Source organism: Genypterus blacodes, unplaced genomic scaffold, assembly GCF_046128005.1.
Source record: "Genypterus blacodes isolate CSIRO-AG114 ecotype Tasmania unplaced genomic scaffold, CSIRO-AGI_Gbla_v1 ptg000067l_1, whole genome shotgun sequence".
Classification (NCBI taxonomy): Eukaryota; Metazoa; Chordata; class Actinopteri; order Ophidiiformes; family Ophidiidae; genus Genypterus; species Genypterus blacodes.
In genome coordinates this window covers 16,078,403-16,097,496 of record NW_027466879.1, presented here as the reverse complement: position 1 = coordinate 16,097,496, position 19,094 = coordinate 16,078,403, and the positions used below count along the sequence as shown (strand labels likewise).

At 40.6% G+C, this 19,094-nt stretch overlaps 2 protein-coding genes across 3 annotated transcripts; one reads left to right on the top strand and one right to left on the bottom strand.

Moving 5' to 3' along the window:
• Window positions 1-914: 914 nt before the first annotated feature.
• Window positions 915-3,600, bottom strand: nudt19 (nudix (nucleoside diphosphate linked moiety X)-type motif 19). Its single transcript, XM_076156358.1, has 3 exons — window positions 2,721-3,600; window positions 2,099-2,306; window positions 915-1,959 (listed from the first exon to the last, which is right to left on the bottom strand). The coding sequence occupies exons 1-3, from the start codon at window positions 3,573-3,575 to the stop codon at window positions 1,766-1,768; spliced, it is 1,257 nt and encodes a 418-aa protein (XP_076012473.1). The 5' UTR covers window positions 3,576-3,600; the 3' UTR covers window positions 915-1,765.
• Window positions 3,601-5,375: 1,775 nt separating this feature from the next.
• Window positions 5,376-13,576, top strand: slc7a9 (solute carrier family 7 member 9). 2 transcript variants are annotated; one of them, XM_076155819.1, is made up of 13 exons: window positions 5,376-5,521; window positions 6,486-6,608; window positions 8,051-8,198; window positions 9,469-9,711; window positions 10,191-10,316; window positions 10,405-10,504; window positions 10,986-11,030; window positions 11,326-11,449; window positions 11,653-11,756; window positions 11,954-12,050; window positions 12,156-12,305; window positions 12,498-12,672; window positions 12,894-13,576. In XM_076155819.1, exons 2-13 carry the CDS (start codon window positions 6,492-6,494, stop codon window positions 12,953-12,955), a joined length of 1,491 nt encoding a protein of 496 aa, XP_076011934.1. In that variant the 5' UTR covers window positions 5,376-5,521; window positions 6,486-6,491; the 3' UTR covers window positions 12,956-13,576. The 2 variants fall into 2 exon arrangements, with proteins under 2 accessions (XP_076011934.1, XP_076011933.1); XM_076155818.1 differs by having other exon boundaries at window positions 6,483-6,608.
• The last annotated feature ends 5,518 nt before the right edge of the window (window positions 13,577-19,094 follow it).

Here is a 19,094-nt window from a genome sequence, read left to right as displayed (position 1 = left end):
TAAAATACGATGTCCCAATCACTAGACAGGATGTGGTGGATACTGTGATGATCAGATTAAGGGTTAACTGTGCTCACTTTCTTTATATTAGTTTGGTTTAGTACTCAAATTCCTCCTGCATTTAAGCGTGCATTTCAAACTCAAGCACAATCAAAGTAAGTATAGTTTTCCTCAGCTTCTTCATTGGGATGCATGTGAATCTTTTTGCCACAGAAAGTTGAGATACATCATGAAGCATCTTAAACAAAGTCAAGGGATTATGAGGATGCACCCGTGAAAAGATCAAATTAATAAAAGATTAATAGGGTCATTATATATTAAATAATTGTCAGACAAATAAATGTCAGACACGGGTTACACCTCATTTGACAGATGATTTCTCATGAGTCATTAATTTGCCATTAGGGAGACTGCTGCGACCATGGAAGACACCCAAAGGAGAATGGGTGAGAGTCCCATTGTGCCTCTGCTGCTGACATACACACTCCCACTCAGTGGGATCATCGCTATTGCACGCGCATGTAACGTATTAGCTCCAGGTGCCGTCTTTAAATCCCTTTCATAAATTTGGTAGTCGGCTTGTTGCTATGGTTTCAAGCTCAATTTAGTCAAAATTAAACAGTTCAATCATTTCCCTGATAGCCTGGAGTAAAAAATAATGCTAAAAGTGTTGATTGGGCCACTTGGTCTCTATCTGCCAAAGCTTGATTGACGCAATTTCACTTGATAGGGGAACCAAGGGACATTGTTAAAAAATCTAGGTACATGGCAAACAGCACAGTAAATTACATTTGTTATAAAATGCATTTTTCCTGAGCACTCGATCATTCTGCAACTAAATGACACATTGTTGTTTGTTGACTGGTTTGAACTTCCCTTGCTTTACCTTTATTTTCTGTCAAAAATGACAATATATGCATACCTGAGATCACAAAAACACAATACTTGTATTACTGACATTCATTTTATTGGCTCATACAAAATATATATCTGAATGATTTCTGTATGCCACCATAATATTCCAGATGGCTCAGTGTTAAAGGAAGCTTGTTTATGTTTATAACTCTCTATAAACACATCGCAGAAACACAAAAAAGCAAGCAGTGGTCATCCCTTCACCATCACACTATCTCATGTTTGGTTTTTCCTCTTCATACCCTCGTGGCCATATCGTAATGATATATTTATCCACAATAAATTATGGCTTACAGCTCCAAACCCCAAATTCAGTATCTCAGAAAATTAGAATATAGTGGAAAAAGTTGAACATTGCAGCCTCACGCTGTCACACTCTAATCAGCTCATTAACTCAAATCAATTTCCTGAGCCTTTAAATTGTCTCTCAGTCTGGTTCAGTAGGTGGCAGAATCATCAGAAAAACTGCAGCCTCATCTATTACAGGCAACAAACTCCCTTGTTGCTTGTATGTTGAGATCACTCCAGTCTATCCACCATTGTTAAAAACGCAAATGAAAAAGTGCATGTTTGATTTCAATATCAGGCCCACTGATAAAGCCAAAAAATCCGTGGAATTTCACTGTTGGACAGCCATCTTCCTCGTGTTACAAGTAATTCAGTGATCTTCAGTGTAAAGGTTTTATGTCCATTTAGAGGGACATACAGGAGAACAACTGATGTTACCCCATCACGTTTTGGTGCAAATCCTAGACTATCTTTAAAGTGGGCCTTTGTACCAATGATCGGGACAGTCCTGTCTATTAGATCAAACCTTAACATACTGCACCCAAGCAAAGTCAGATCCAAATCAAAGCCCACTGTGTGGCACGGCTGACGCTACAACAGGCACCAGGTGGTTATACTTAGGCGTGATGTTCATCTGTATAGCAGCAGGATGTCGATTCACTGCTACCAGGCGGTGCAATGCAGGCCCCGCATGAGGATCCTCAGAGTGAGGGCTTGTGCTCATATCTGAGCAGGTTTCTGGGTGGAGTTCATCACCTGAAGAGTACAAAAGAAAGAGAGACAAGAGATGGCGAGGGAAAAAATCATCATCATTGTTTCTAATAACACACATTATCTTATAACAGATCAAACATGAACAAGGCGTGCTTCACTGGGTGAGACAGGCAGGCCGCACCTGGCAGCAACGTAAGGATTTGGCTTTCATTAGCGTAAACAACAGGGAGCCAAAACTCGCAGCCCTCTGTGGCACGATTGCTGACGAAGCGGTGAAGATCATCCAGCAAGGGGAGGCGACACAGGCGCCCGAGCTCATAGATCTGTGGAGGGGCGATCACCAACTCCTTCGCCAGGTAGCTGTGCAGGATCTCCGACGGTGTGGACCACTGAAACACAGAGAGTTAGTGTGAACCTGCAAACTGAGGAAACATGAGGTTATTGTGATTTCTGGTGAGACCGTGATGTCTTGCTTGAGATCACTTCAGAGAAACAACAGACAAACAAATATGTCACAAGCCAAACACAGGCCTGTGACCTCAAACACAGGTTTCTGCAGGGGCATTTCACAGCCTGGAGTTATTTATTTATTCATTCACACGTAACATGGCCTGCAAGTCAAATGTTTAAGTGTAAAGATGGTTAAGATTAGAGGCTATTTGGGGTTACGATGCTGATAATGCTGCCTGACTCGTTATGAAGTCTGCTCAGGGAAAGTAAACTATTAACATAACCATCTTGTGAGCTGTTTGGACAGATGACACAAGTGTTAACCAAGCAATGGGCTGTGAATGATTTATCACCTGAAAGTGCACTATCTCCTTCTGGTCCTGGATTGTGTGTGGAATGTCCTTTAAGCAGCAAATGAAGAAGGCGGTGTCGAACCTCTTGCCGTTCAGGCCTGTGGGAGTCAGCCAGTTGGCCCACTCGTGTAAAGCCCAGATGTTGGGCAACACCTCCAACTCTCTGCACATTCTGATGAAGTTGGACGGATGTTCGTTCACCAGCGCTCTCCACTTAACCAGATCACTGCTGCTCAGTCCGTTTGACACGTGTGGGTGTAATGTGTTATTATTGGCAGTTCTGTCTTCCATAACTTTTAACAAGTTAGTCTCCTCCGATTTGGATACACACAGAAACACGCCGCTCTCCTCGAACGTCTCACGCAAGGCACAGATCCGGAAAGCGACCTCTCCCGGTACAGGGGAGCCCAGTTTCAGCCGGTCGGTGGCAAAGATGGGAGGTCTGGTCTCCAACGGTTGTTTCACACAACCCAAACCGAAATTAGGAGACTTCCTGAAGGCTTTAAAAATGTCCAGCCAGTCGCTGGAGAAGTCTGCAGGTGCCACCGTGCCGCCGGGGAACACCGAATTGTTCGGCATGAATCCGCTTTTCCCACTTCGTTTAAGCATCAAGACGTCATAATCAAACGCGGACTTGTGCGGGAGGCTTGACCGCTCAAAGCTGCCGGCCGGAGGTGAACTTGGTGCGGGTGTCTGCGGTGTCCTGGATAAAGCCTCCGCTCCGAGTCTGTGGCCCGCCGCTAAAATGAGAGTGGCCGCCTCTCTCCAGTGCTTCAGGGTGGTATTCATCCCGAACCGCCGAGCTTTTCTTCGTTTATGTTCTCTAAAAATGCTAAACGTGAAGTTCTCGCGCATGCGTCCAAAGTATGTGGTTCCGAATCGTTTGCTTTGGTGGAAGTCAGGAATCAGAGGAGCACAACCAAGCTGCTACCGCCACCTACAGGCTGGAGGACTGAATGGCAGATAGATAGATAGATAGATAGATAGATAGATAGATAGATAGATAGATAGATAGATAGATAGATAGATAGATCTGTTTTTTCATTGCAGTTAAATAGACAACAACCAATTTACACAAGAGTAATTTACCACAATGGGCAAAGATTCATTCATAATTCACCATAATGAATGAAAAACACATTTCAATATGCAACCTGTGTCATGTTTTCCCAGACGCATAACTACAGCTGTTAAAAACAACAGTCTTACAAATCTGTTCTGTGTTAATTCCTGAGCGCTTCTCCTGTTTACTGCTGTATTGATACATACTGCAACGCTCAGTGCACAAGCTTAACAAGAGTGAATTTATTACTGTATACAAATGCACTTAGTCAAGATCTTAAGCTCTGGAAACCTCTTGCGTGCATAAATTCTCTTTCAAGGGTCAGGAGATTACCATGAGATAAGGTTATTTCTGGAAGCTGCTGAATCTCTGGTTTCAGAAGGAAATCACTTTTACAGATCACTTATGGCACACAGTATACTTTTGATCCCTGTCTGAGTGTTCTAGAAGGGGAACATTTGTTTCAATAACAGAGAAAACACAACTGCCTTTTGTTAGTAATACACCTAGTTAGTGTTCTTGCAAAGCCCACAACAACATTTTCAATATCTTAAAGGTTGAAGACTTAAATACCATAGTGTTCTACTTATCAAACTACCAACCTGGACAGTTAATTGCCTCATACCCCCCCACCCACTACACCGTAGGGATGAAGCCAAATAGACCATTTGTAAGGCCCAATAGTCTGCAACTTAAGCTGGATGTTATCTTCAAGCATGACCAAGGGAATGCTTCAGTCAATACTTGAATCTTTATCCAAGGAAAACCTAACCTTTGTGGACATGTATTATTAATTAGACATTATTATTATGGTTTATTTCAATTATTTGATATCGGCATTGGTTTTCCCAGTGAGTTGCTTCTGTGATGCCTGATAATGAGAACAGCTCACAATATTTGACATGATTTCGAGTTCAAGCTGAAATGGGACAGAAGCTTGGAGGCATGGGGAAGGAGGGGAGGACACACACACACACACACACCCACACACCCACACACACACACACACACACACACACACACACACACACACACACACACACACAGGTGGGTAGGCAGGCGCACATTAGGGTGTCATATGTCTTTATGAAAGAGGCATTGTGAATGAAGTCATGCTTGGTAAGCTCTGAGTGAAGAAGTGTTTCCTTTGGGAGGAGTTTTCTATGTAAAACTGACTAACTGACTGGCACGAACAAAAGAATTAAAATGGAAATATCACCTGTGTTAGTCGAGCCACATCCTTGTATAGTCCCTGTATTACTGTCATGGGATGTAGCCTTTCTCTGATCCTGTATCATTGGATGTTATGTCTGTGATCTTACAATTACCTTTTCCTCTTCTTGTGGAATCAGAGGTAATAAGTATTCAACATTTCTTAAAGATCATATCCACATTATTTATACACTTAGAGATGATTGGTGCACTGTAATTCAAACTGGTGCAAGTCAAATGAAAGAGGAGGCAAAGTGGACACCTTTAATGCCAATCAGTGCCTTGCATCGCCTCAACACCTAAAACATCTCTTGGCATTCTCTCCGTTCTTAATGACCCTCCCTCTTCTTTCATTTGGAGCTTGGAACCTCCCACAGTAGGAGTGTGCACGGTCACTGGGACTACCAGGCATCAGGCATTCCTTTCAACCTGGGTCAGTATCACTGTACCTGAATTTGACAATAGCGACATTGAAAGTTCATGGAGCATCACTGGTCCCAAAGGTGGTTTCAGCCCGGGTCAAAATGTAAGTGAAAGGCATGCTTTTGTTCCATTACTTCTTTCTCTGCTGACTGAAATCTACCAAGCTTACAAATGATCATGATCAAACATCAGAAAATGTAATTCCTGATTAAAAGTACAAGGTGTGTCTCTTTGAAAAGGACACAGCTCCTCTCTGAATCAACCCAGCCCCAAAGTGTTTATCAGTGCACATGCTGTCTCTCAACTGAGGAAGGCTATGGTTTGTTTTTGTGTTTGTTATGTAAGTTGTAAGTTAAACATTAGCGTATAGGTGAATCAATTGTGAGCTCTTCCGATGTTATATCTGTGAAGTTACAACCTAGGCCTTTTCAAATATTTAATGTTGTGAATGTTATTGAATGCCATGATCGCTTTGTTGTTTGTTGTGCACCTCGAGCTCACACAGTGAAGGCCCCTAAAATCAATAATGTAAAGTGAGAGCTTAACCCTCATTAATGTTCTGTAGATGATGTCAGAAGGAAGACCATTGGTCGCATTTATCCAAGAATGACATATCTGCAGTTAGTCATTATCAGAGCTGTTTGATGAAGAGTTTGTACAGTATGTGGCTTAGAATGTCTTGTCAATCAGAAAAATCCTAGACATTTAAGTCAAAATTATCAATATCTACCGTGGTCCATCTAAATTTCTGCATATTTATTCACATTCCCTTGTGGGAAAATAATAATCACAAATAACAAGTACTGACTGGATTTCCCAGGACTACAGGATTAACAGTGTATATGAGTTGGACAGACTTTCCCTTTGAGTTGTTTTTCTTGTGTAGCCTTGCCCATTACTCTAATGAGCAGGAAGTCAGTCCTGCCAGTGTGCCAAAGTGTCACTTGTAAATATGAGCTTGACACATGTGACGATTACCATGGTAACAGAGTTATAAAATGTAATGTAGCTGTTGTAAAGTGTCCCTGCATGTCTCTTATTTATTCTTCTTTTGTGCGCACTAGAAGTTTGAAATGGATGAGGTTCACATTAGGAAGAGGAAGGAAACCCAGAACGGCTCCACTGGTGAAAGTGTGATCACCCAGACCAAAGAGGAGCAGCAAGTGAGAGCCACCGTGCTTCAAAAAGATGTGAGTTGTGTGTGTGTGTGTGTGTGTGTGTGTGTGTGTGTGTGGGGGGGGGGGTCATTGTGAGATCCCAACATCCTTGCAGTACCAGGCAGTGCCCCGGCAACTGTCTGTATGTATCAACTCATCAGTAATGCTGCATAAGAGTGCTGTGGGAAGCAAAACGTTTGTGCTCCCTAAATATTTTTTTTATAGTAATAAGCAGCCTCGACCAAAACTTCTCACCCTGATAACATTTATGAAGCACTGTCCTTGAATGTTGAAATGTTCTCACACTGGTGTCTTCAGTTCCAATGTTATAAACTAGGTACTGCATGCCCACAATCCATTGGGTCACTCCCTGACCTCGCTCACAGCTCGAGCTGTTCAGACCCTGCCAACTTCGATTCCGTCTCAGAAATAAACGAAAGACAAAGATCAACTCCAATTCTTTATTCACCGTCAGATTAATACATTTCCATGACAGACTGCACATGAACAAGCAAGAATCATATCGTGTTTTGGTTCATGCAGGTAAATAGAAATAAAAGTATTGATCAGAAGTGTGGTTAAGTCTTTTAAAATTGACTAAAACTGCATTTGTAACGTTTTGACCTGAAAGTGGAGCCTGTATTAAGGATAAACATGTTTGGAACTACAATATACAAGTAATACTGTGAGAAACATTGATTTAATGGTTGCAATTACAATAATCCCCTTTCCCTGTTTTTGCGTTTCAATTTCCTGGCTTTTGCTGCAAAATTTGGCAATTTTACGTTTTTTATTTATATACATATATACTGCAACAATTGCCCTTCTTTTGTAAGTGATTTTGATTTAGATTGATCTTTGGTAAATTGGTTTGATGTAAATATATGGTACACTGGGAAATTATGAAGCATCACAGCAAGATCGCAAGATCACGAAAAGCTGGAGAGACTGCACAGTGTGGCCTTAACTTACAAATATAGCATTCACAGTGTATATTAAAGGATTCCCTCATCAATCAATACACCGAGTTCCTCCTCAATGAGACATGATGACAATCTTGAGCTTTCGTTTGGCTCAGGCTGTGTGCTCTAATGAATCTGCTGATACATTTATGAATCTGCATCATTTCAATAATTACAGAAATAATGATTTAAGAATGTGAAGTAACTCTGAACTTGTTTGTTCACCGCTCTTTATCCCAGCTCAGGATTAGGGATGAGTTGATCTCACCACAACAACAAAGCTTTTCATTTAGATGTCATGATGAACACCCAGAGATAACGTAGATGTAGATATGGCTTTACGTTTGATGCAATACAGATTTAACTGATAAGGCGACAGTATGTGATAGCGTTTTCCTTTACAATCGCTGGCTGTGTTTCCCTAAAGATAATATTCAACATACAGTACATCCTCATTTGACTCCTCTGCCTCTATTATATTTCTCTGTGTTTGCATTGTTTGTGTGCGTCTAGGTGGGTCTGGTGAGTGGCATCTGTCTGATCGTGGGCACTATGATTGGCTCAGGGATCTTCATTTCTCCTAAACCTGTCCTGCTGTATTCTGGAGCTGTGGGCCCGTGCCTCCTCATCTGGTCTGCCTGTGGTGTGTTAGCCACTCTGGGTGAGAGGCTGCTAGTCCAAAGGCTTAAATACACAATGTGTGATTATCAGAACCACTCTGATCAGCATCAGGGATCTGTATCTCTGTATATGTATTCCTATCTCTATGTAGTGACTGTTAAAGAGATTTACCAGCAATTTCAACACAATGCTCGTTAGACACTGCGCCCATATTAACACATAGACATTGAACATGAACAGCATTGATTATGATGTTTAAATACATATACCAGGAAAATATATTAACATTACTACTGTCTGTCTCCTGAAGCAGTGGTTCTCAAACAAAAGTACTACTGACAAATGTACAGTATTCATGTGAAAACACACAGAAAGAGTCATTGAGCGTTAAGGGTTAATTTTTGAAATACACCTAGAATAGACTTCTGATACATATGCTAAAGATGTGCATGTACGTGGTATGAATTTAGCATTGTTATTGTAATATTGCCATTTTGACACCAGACGTTCAATATTTTGCTAAGCTGATGGTGAGATGGTGAGACAGAACCTGAAAAACTAATACCACAGACAGAACAAATACACAACAAAGTTTTATCAAGTTTGTTTTTAAAGACGGCTGCGACACCGAGGATCAGAGATGATGAAGAGAAAGAATTATATTTTTTTTCTCTGTTCACAGAGAACAGATACAAGAACATGTTAATGACTAAATGAATCCCTTGGTTTGGCTGTGATAGTGGCTGTAAAGCGTATATGACTGCAGAATTTACAACCGCAAGATGTTAGTGATCTAGTCTGTTTTATATCCCTTAGACTAATGATTACCAACAATATCACATTCACAGGAAGTCCCTCTTCCATCCTCTTACATTACATTACAGAATTCTGCTCATAAAGTGATCTATTCAGAAATGTTGATATGCTTTCATTAAATTATGAAATGTATTATTGTTTAGTACATAATTTGTTCCTTATGAATGTAGCTTGACATTGGTGCTAGAGTGGTTTTGCATTATTCAGTGCTGTGTATTCCTCTGTGCTAAGGTTCTATCACTCAATCAATGATATAAAGCCGTAAAAGCAAAGTAGTACAAATGAAAAAAAAAGTTAGTTAAATCAAGTATTGATGTTTTACAAATAAAAAATTTGCCGTAGCCTCTAAAGTGAAATAAATAATAAAACATTTTCATTTTATCAGTAGAATAAAACCGATAAGTTATCTCAACATTTATCATTTCTATGTGTGTGTGTGTGTGTGTGTGTGTGTGTGTGTGTGTGTGTGTGTGTGTGTGTGTGTGATTACACAGGAGCACTGTGTTATGCTGAGCTTGGCACCATGATCACCAAATCAGGAGGAGAGTATCCGTATCTAAAGGAGGCGTTTGGCTCTGTTTTGGCCTACCTTTACTCATGGACCACTGTTATGGTGTTGAAGCCCTCCTCCTTTGCCATCATTGCTCTGAGCTTCGCTGAATATGCTGTCACTCCTTTCTACCCCGGCTGCACTCCGCCTGCTGTTGTCACCAAGTGTCTGTCAGCAGCAGCTATAAGTAAGTTAAATACTTCCATGCTTGGCAGCTAGATCATAAAGTTTGTTTTCAGTAAAGGCTTTCTTTCTCAAATATTGCAAATGGGATTGGAATAAGCTTCATGTACTCAATCATCAAAATCTGTGCAGAGATAATTATTACGTTTACTCTCTGAGTTTGGAAAGCAAAGAAAATACATTTGGTACAAGATATGTGGTGTTTTGTGGGATGCAGTGTGAAAAATAACACAACAGACAGTAAGTCAGGGACTGTTAACCAACAATAATTCACCCAAACCCACCAGGAGGCTTTTTCACCCCATACCTCTATAAGAACCTCTTGTTTTGCAGTAGCTGACAACTCATTCGTAAGATTAACCAGTTGCTTGGAACCAGTTGCTTTTTTATGAGCTACATATCAAATGGGAAGCAGAATGTTCTCTGTCTTGGAATTTGGAACGTCACTGATATATGTCTGTTCATATTCTTGTGTCTTCTCAGTGGTAATTGTCATAATCAACTGCTTGAGTGTCAAACTGGCAAACTACGTGCAGAACGTCTTCACTGCAGCAAAACTTATCATCATTCTTGTCATCGTAGCAGCTGGCATTGTTCAGCTATCACAAGGTAACCACGTATTGGTGACACAGCCCTGTGCTTCAGCATATGATGACTTTGAACAATGATAAACATGTTATTGTACTTTTATATCCAGGGAAAACAGAGACTCTGTCTAATGCCTTTGAGGGCTCCTCAGTGTCTGTTGGCGGCATTGGACTAGCATTTTATAATGGGCTCTGGGCCTATGATGGATGGTAGGTACTGAAGTCACAGCATATTGTTACATGTACAGGAAAAAACAGATGTGTTCAATCTGATTTGACCTTCGACTGGCTTTGTGGGCTTGATGTTTCTCCTCTGGAAGAGCAGCATACCAGCATACTGACAATTGAATAGACAAATGGAGCACATATATGGAATGTTCAATTACTTCTCAAAGAAGAACCTAGAGAAGCAGTTTAGATGTGGATGTGTGCGATCAAAGAACTGTGGTAACAATGAGTAATCTTCATTGTTTATTATTGGATGGGTGCTTTTTTATAGCAGCATGCTACAGTACTTCCAGGGTATGATGACCTTTATTGTTTTGGACTATCCACTTTGCTGCTGTAACAATAAGAATGTCCCCATTGTAGGACGAATAAAGATGATCTTATCTTATCTTATCTTATCTTATCTTATCTTAACTATGAAGACATTGTTAACATGTTCTTCTTTTTGACTTATATTGTCAAGGAATCAACTGAATTTTATCACAGAGGAGCTGAAGAATCCTTACAGGTAAGTCAAAAATTAATTTAGTCTCAAATCTCAAATTCAAACCTCACTATAAAGATATACCGTATACAATGAGGTCCACAAATCTGAGGCCAAAATGTGGGATTTTTTATATAAACCTGGAAAGGAAATATGTTTTAGGATTTTGGATCAGTTGTATCCAAAGCACGGTCAGGAATGCCAAAGTCAACCACAGCATCAGAAGACTGTTAAACTGAGATGCGAATCAGAGCATATTTTCTGTTGAACATCATCTGTTTCCCTGTTAATCAGATTTTTTGGGGGGGATTTGTCTCAGGAACTTGCCACTGGCGATCATCATTGGGATTCCTCTGGTGTCTGTGTGCTACGTGATGGTCAACATAGCTTACTTCACAGTTATGACCACCACTGAACTGCTGCTGTCTCCAGCTGTTGCTGTGGTGAGAAGGGCAAAAATGTTTTTTGATTTAAGTGCAAGTGTAATTCAAATGAAGCAGTAAAATCAATGTGGTAAACATGTCACATGTATACTGTAGGTGTGTTTCAAAGCTAATGATTTCAATTAATATAAATAATTTTTAATATTAATTCACTCATCTGTCTGGTATTGTCTTTTCTGATGGATGTATTTGTGCCTCCTTAGACTTTTGGAGACAGAGTCCTTCACCCCGTCTCTTGGATCATTCCACTCTTTGTCGTCTTCTCCACATTTGGCTCTGCCAATGGGACCTGCTTTACTGCTGGCAGGTACAACTAAGACTTCTTTCAGCATGACCTGAAAACGCTACGTGTAATGTTTTTTTTCTCTTACTGTCACTATATGGTTGGTACATGCAGGCATGTCTCAGAAAAAGGCAGAAAAAGAAGACCAGGATTTGAAGTTACACCCGAAGAATAATGTTTACTGTTCTGATGTTTAACACACCATCTGTCCTTTCTCACAGACTGGCTTATGTGAGTGGCAGAGAGGGTCACATGGTGAAAATATTGTCCTTTATCAGTGTGAAGCGCTGCACTCCATCCCCTGCTCTTATATTCAACGTGAGTCCTGCATATTTAATGAATTTGCTCATCTATTTTTCAATTTGATTAACTCCCCATTGATCTTTCATGCCACTGCTTTGTTTCTCTTGTTCTGTGCTTCAGGGAATGCTGGCTGTTGTGTACACCATCCCAGCAGATATCAACACTCTAATTAACTACTTCAGCTTTGCACAGTGGGTGTTTTATGGTCTGACAGCTCTGGCTCTCATCGTCATGCGTTTCACCAGGAAGGAGCTCCACAGACCTGTGAAGGTAACGCCAGAGGAATAGCTTTGCAAGGGGTGTTCACTTTGTAGGCAACTGATGTTTTGTAGTGTTTGATTTTGAGCTTGATGAGGTGTTGTTGTTGTCATGCCGTTTCATTTAGCTGTCCTTTGTTTTGAAATTGTTTTTGTGTGTGCTTGAGGCATTTTATATACACCCTGTGTTATTGTTTGCCTAAAGGTACCAATTGTAGTAGCAGGTCTAATGGTCCTAGTGTCCTGCTACTTGGTCCTGGCACCAATCATTGATAAGCCAGACATGGAGTACCTCTACTGTACGCTCTTCATCTTCGGCGGACTCATCCTCTACTACCCATTCGTCTACTGCAACTTTAGCTGGATACACAAAGTCATGAGTAAGTCTTACATAGCGTTTATAGTTGGTAATGGACCTCTGATGCAAAGGTGAGATGATCTTACTGTTATCTTCTGCTATCTTCTGCTGATTTAGTCAAAGGTAAAAAGGTGGATGCAATTGAGGACTTTTTGAAATGTTCTAAATATGCTCTGTTGACATAACGGTGAGTGGTGAGCACAGTTTCTGTTGTTGTGACCTCTGACCCGCACTGCTCCATAGGTCCCATCACCATGCATCTTCAGCTGCTGATGGAAGTGGTTCCTCCTGAGATAACTGAATGAAAAAAGGAAACAACTCACAGAGGAAATGTTCTATCTGACTTCTACAGTGAAACGCGTACAACTGGCTTTGCAAATGCAGCCCTGTCAATCGGTGACCCAGAGTTGGCCTGAAACAGCTTAGAGTGTTTTTTTGTTGAGTGTGTGACAAAATTGCATGCACTAATTTTATAAACTGATGTACCAAGTTAAAGACGACCTGAGTCGACAAGGATACTTCTCCTGTTATCCAAATTCACTTCAATTGACAAAGACTGACTCGGAAGGCACAGAGGAATGAGATTGGTGGTGGAGTGATGTCTCAATACAAAAGGTTTGACTGAACTGTATATAATTGTGAAACATGAATAATAATTACCAGCATTTATAGTGAGCTATTTGTATTTTATACATTTCTAAAAGTAGCTATGTGTGTTGGTTTTACTGGGGCCAAAGATCTAGAGCATCTATCTCTAGAGCAGCTTGAGAAATTAGATGTGAATACATCAACACTTAGCAGCGTTAGGGATCCAATCATGAAAGGTTTGTGGAAGTTAAGTGGATATGGGAAATAAACCAAATGTAATGCCAACAAATATCACTGCTGTGTCGCTTGCTGTGTGTGAGGCTGTTACAGCGAATAAAAACGGCTAAAGTGTAATTAAGTGTGGCTAGAAATGTGTGATTAGCAATCGAGATGTGTTTGCAGGTGTGACTCCTGCCTCATACAAGCACGCACAAGTGAGAAAAAATAGTCTGAAAACCAATTAGCAGTAGACAGAATGTTAGACAAGTCGGGGCTCTGATCATAATATATTTGGTATCAGTGTGTTCTCAAATCAACACACTACAACTCAAGGTAAAAAGAGATCAGATAGACCAGTCAGTCAAGCAAACCCTGGTATTGTGCCCTTTTCTTTGTCTTTTTCCATCTACCAAACTGCCTGAGAGCAACTATCAATACATAACAACTAAATCTTAGTTATGATTGTTATCATGTACGTTATTTGGTTCTTTGTCGGCTGATGGCAAGTGAAAGCAAAGGCCTGAAATGTGTCCAACATGTCCAACAGGGAGGGTTGGAGTACAACCTGCACTGAAGTCCTCAACTGAATGGTCCAGAGGATTTTGTTTTTGGACCATCTTCAGGTTGATAGCTTTAGGTTTATTGCATTATAGGTCAATGTTACAGTTAATACATGACTTTCAGAACATCACTATATAGTTATAATTACATTGATTTGTTTACAGAAACGTCTGAGTCAGAGAAGCTGTAATGAGCAAAGACAGGAAGAAAAATCATGCAGCACTATCGAAGTAAAATATTGAAATCAACAGTCCTCAGGTTTGTGCACGTCGAGACGTTGAGACGTCCGAACTGCAATCTAAGGGAAAAAGTGTGACGCATCAAGAGACTGATCTGTCATTATAACATTAGCTCGACTAGGATCAGCAGTCGCAGGACAATGATGAAGATGAGGAGTCAAGATTTAGGTTATGACCATTTATCAGCACTGAATGAGGAGCAGAGTAGGAGCATCTGCCTTATCTCTGGCCGAGTAGTTCACGGCAGCACTTTGTCGCCCTCTAGTGGCACATTCTCTTTTCAGATCGTGTCGAATTAGAGGTCCCAAATCACAGGCTAATGCTGTCTGGTTGAAAACAGAAGCATTGCCATGTTAATTGCAATGTTAAGCTGAAATTTAGTGATGTGACTCCTAATACAATGCTGTAAATGGTCGCGTTTCTCCTGCTTTATCTCCTCATATATCTTTAGCTTATTGACATTTTCTGTGGGCTGCGGAAATGAGCAGTTTCATTCTGTTTCATCACACTTTAATGGGCCTGAGTACCAGCATGAAATACAACCTTTTGCCAGGAAAAGTAAAACAATTCAGATTCTACAAAGAGCGCTTCTTACTTGTTAAATATCTTTAATGAAGAAAGCATTTGACATGACAAAGACCACTTCTATTCCTGTTTGGTGTTGTATGGCGCCTCTGAGATGAAGCAAAAACAAATCTCTCATCCCTGTTGGTGGAGTTTAGGGACTTAATGGCACAATGAGTCTACTCCCTTTCCGTCTCTGTCTGATGTGTGTATGCCAACAAGTTTGATTTCATGTCTTAAACGAAGAGAAATGTTGATAAAACACAGGAAGTGTTCTAAGTTGAAGTGCAATAAACATAAATCCTTCTGTTACTGCAGTTAAATCAGACACATTAATGAAGCTAAACCTCAGTCCAGGTCTATTTTTGTCTATTGTGCAGCTTGATCAGCATCTTATTTAGAAGGATTCTTATTGGCTGCCATCCAAAGCAACCACTTGTTTCCACTTGTTTCCTCGGGTCCCTATTTTGGGCAAACCAAAAGTGACCAGCTTGGCAGGACACACAGGATAAACAGGAAGCTCATGCTAAAAAGGGGATGAAGTATTCAAACTCTATTAAACACAGTGGAAAAGTGAATCCGGGTTTTGTCGAGTAGGTTAATAAGTACACACACAGGATAGAAATTTAAACTGCAGATATTCCAGCAGCAGTCTGAAAGGCTTCTTTAATTCTAACTAGTTTGGGGATTGAGGACATAGAATCACATGGACATAGGCTCCCTGAGGGGATACTGTTATTAGAGCTGTATCGATTGTGCAAAAAGTAGTTTAGCTACTTCTACATCCCACAGTGGGCCTGACTGTTCCAACTGCCGTATCTGTAAGATTTCTCCTCACCGGTTAAAACTGAAAGACAGCACAATGTCTTCAGTCTAAATATTTCAGTCACATTCACTGAGTAAGTAACTAAGTCCTCTTTATCTTTTAGAAATGGTGCCTGCACACACAGAAGCCTGCACACACACATTAAAGTTACTCCCAAAAACTGAGAGGAGAAACTTCACAAAAGCAGGTTGCCATATAAATAATGTAGTTGCTCCCGTCTTAATCAAACATTGCATTAGCGCACTGCTGGATTGATTGGACATTAATATGCTAATGGTAACAGTCCATATAAAGGTGAATGCACACTCTAACATATACATGAACTGTACATATGCACGCATACCCGCCTGCATTGCAACGTGCAGCATAGCAACATGCACATACACCCTCATACACTCAAATATCATCTTCATTAATGGACAGACAGCTCTGATGAGCGCTCATCTGCATATCATTATCATCATATTATAGAGCTTTTCCAATCAGATGCTGAATTTGCATTTGGATTGGGACCTCGCAATCATTCAGTGACCTTTCCCAAAAAAACAAAGTGTCTATAATGAACATATGCCACAAATGCAGTGTGTGTCTGCACAGACATCTGATTTGGATTATCAGAAATTATGCAAGACCACCGAAAATGAATTTAGTTGTTGATTTTAATTTGAATTTCAATATCCTGGGCCAGCTCTCGGTCTGCATTCATTTTATTCATGGGTTCTGCTCCATGCTTCATTGCATCACCATGAATATTTAAAAATTATGAGAAACTAAACTTAAACTCATCCGGGAAAGAGCACTCACAGTGAAGCTTTGCAGAATGAATATGTAGTTTTTACGAGAATCTGTAGAATTTATAGAGACCAAATAGCAATCAAACTAAACCTAAACTCACCTCAATGACTTTGGTAACACCAGCTATTTATCTCCACTGGGGGGCGCAATTGGCTAATCAGTAGCATTGATGGCACCAGGAGCCTTTTCATGTACATTGTGATATTTCTACAGAAGAGATCAAATTTTCCTACAAGCATTTACCAAATGTGTGGCTCGCCCACATCTGGCTCTGAGCCCAGAAAGGAAGAATATGATGCAAAAAATAAATTCATTTGAACTCTTATATTAAAAGTGGCTTTACAAACGTAGAGATCTCATTGACAACTTACTTTGACACCCTTTCTCTTGCATCCTCATGTTTGGAGCTGATGCATTCAATTCTTTCACACATTGTGGCAGAAGCTTTCAAATGACCCACGATAAAAGCTAATTCAGTTTCCCCTGAGGTTTGCAGAAGAGTTTCTCCTACACGTGTCCCCATATTTCAGCCCTCTTAGACGACCTTTACAAAAGTACACGGTCTGACGGTGACCTTTTGTATATATATGCCAGTATAGGACATATTAATTACACAATGTGCAAAACAGCAAGCGTGACAGTTGTGAAAGTACTAGTATGCAAATGATTGTGTGTAATAGGGAATTCATCCTTATTCAGATAATACATTGTATTGTCTTTGTAATTCCTCCATTGATTGCTTTAACTCTGACACTAAATGAATTGTCACATTTGAAGAATACATGCCATCTGAGATTTGTTCCAACTCTCCCTCTCTCACATGCATATCTGCATAAACGCACACATCTTATAACATAGCTTTCTTTCTTCCTTTCCCTCACTGGCACTGGTGGCTGTGTGTTTGTGTGGGTTTCCTCCAGGTGCTTCAGTTTGCTCGGCTCCCACCTCCGCTGACATGTGGGTTAGGTGAATTGGAATTCTAAATTACCCGTAGGTGTGAATGTGAATGCGAATGCATTTGTCTTTCTCTATATGTGTCAGCACCTCTAATGGAATGGTGACTCGTCTAGGGTGTAACCTTCGAGGCTCTGCCCCCTTCTGGCTGTAGATAAGCAGATGCCACAGCAGGAGATTCTGCTCCTGATAAATTGTTGATAGGCTGAGTTAACCCCTGTTTCTGCAAACCCTATATACTTACTGTCTACACCAATTCAAAGACTCAAGAGGGGACAGTGTTGCAGCAGTGGAGCTTCATTTGATCAGTTTCTTCAAAGATGCTCTGAGTATACTGGCAGTTTGTAACCCTTTAAACTACAACTGAGACAACAGAGAAGCACAATCTAATTGGAATATAAACATGACAGTAACACATAAAGTACGACCCTGTCATATTGAGATATGTTAGTTTGTACCATCTTACATTCTCTAATTTGGAGACATCTAGAAAATGACACAATGACAGTCAAGAAAGTGTTTCATTAATATCCAACAGCATGGAAGCCGCTTGATTAACAATAACTTTACCTTAGTGCTGTGCTACTGAACTCACCAAGGTCGATTCCAGTTCATTCTGCGCCAAACTCCATTTAAATGACTGATGTATGATAAACTGATATACAGCTAAGTGTCTGTTAAAAGGTTTATAAATATTTTTCACAAGCTGCAGCCACTTGACCTTCCATCAAGCAAATCCTAAGGCAGGGAAGTTCGATTTCCACCAGAATTGCCACCTAGTGGTCATTACATCATATTACATTGTAACGTCAATTGGTCATTTCAGCAAAGAAAATGTTTTAATAGTTTTAGCCACACTGAGATGTTTCACTCAACCAAGCCAAGATTTTTTGATGAATGGTTATATTGCTGCCGAGCTTTCCGCCTCTCTCTCTCTCTCTCTCTCTCTCTCTCTTTCTCTCTCTCCTGCCAGAAGGATTTTCTCCGTATTCTCTTTGATCTTCCTCCTCCCCCTCCTCCTCCTCCACCTCCTCCTCTCTCTTTGCCCAGTTAAGGCTCTTCAACAACTTTAATTGAACTTAGAGATATGTAATTGATAGCATCACACACAGACACTTACTCGTGAATCCACCATTAGTTTTGCTTCTTAGATGTGTGTGTGTGTATCTCCGGGTGTTTGTGTATACACAAATGCAGGTATTTACTGTACATGTTTGTCACAAACAATTCCTATAAATGTGTGTGTGTGTGTGTGTGTGTGTGTGTGTGTGTGTGTGTGTGTGTGTGTGTGTGTGTGTGTGTGCGTGCATGTGGGCGTATGTGTGTTTGTGTGAATGTCAAAGATCAGGAGAGTAGTTGCGCATATAAAAAAGTCTTACTTGCTAATTATGTGGCTCAGAAAATTCTTCTCTTGCAGCCGCTATAGTTTCTGACTGTTAAGTGACGCTTTGATCAGCAGAAAGTGAGATGGGAGGGAGGCTGGTTATGCCTGATTCCCCGCCTGGTGCACTGGTGGCTTCACTGCGCATCCTTCGCGCAGTGGGAGGCCATGACTGTGGGTGTGCGCACGCATGTGTGTGCATGAAAGAGAGAGAGGGAGGGAGAGTAGGAGAGGTAAACAGAGACATATAAGGAGAGATATTGTGCAAGCAGAAAAGGAGAGAAATGAGACAGAGAATAATTAGATGGTGCATTTTG

Bases quoted from the DNA above. Each gene is read 5' to 3' on its own strand.
- nudt19 (XM_076156358.1), bottom strand. From the start codon at position 3,575: ATGCGCGAGAACTTCACGTTTAGCATTTTTAGAGAACATAAACGAAGA. The intron at 2,307-2,720 runs GTGATAAATCAT...TCTGTGTTTCAG, and splicing joins AGGAGATAGTGCACTTTCAG to TGGTCCACACCGTCGGAGAT. The intron at 1,960-2,098 runs GTGCGGCCTGCC...TGTACTCTTCAG, and splicing joins AATCCTTACGTTGCTGCCAG to GTGATGAACTCCACCCAGAA.
- slc7a9 (XM_076155819.1), top strand. From the start codon at position 6,492: ATGGATGAGGTTCACATTAGGAAGAGGAAGGAAACCCAGAACGGCTCC. The intron at 6,609-8,050 runs GTGAGTTGTGTG...GTGTGCGTCTAG, and splicing joins CCACCGTGCTTCAAAAAGAT to GTGGGTCTGGTGAGTGGCAT. The intron at 12,306-12,497 runs GTAACGCCAGAG...GTTTGCCTAAAG, and splicing joins AGCTCCACAGACCTGTGAAG to GTACCAATTGTAGTAGCAGG.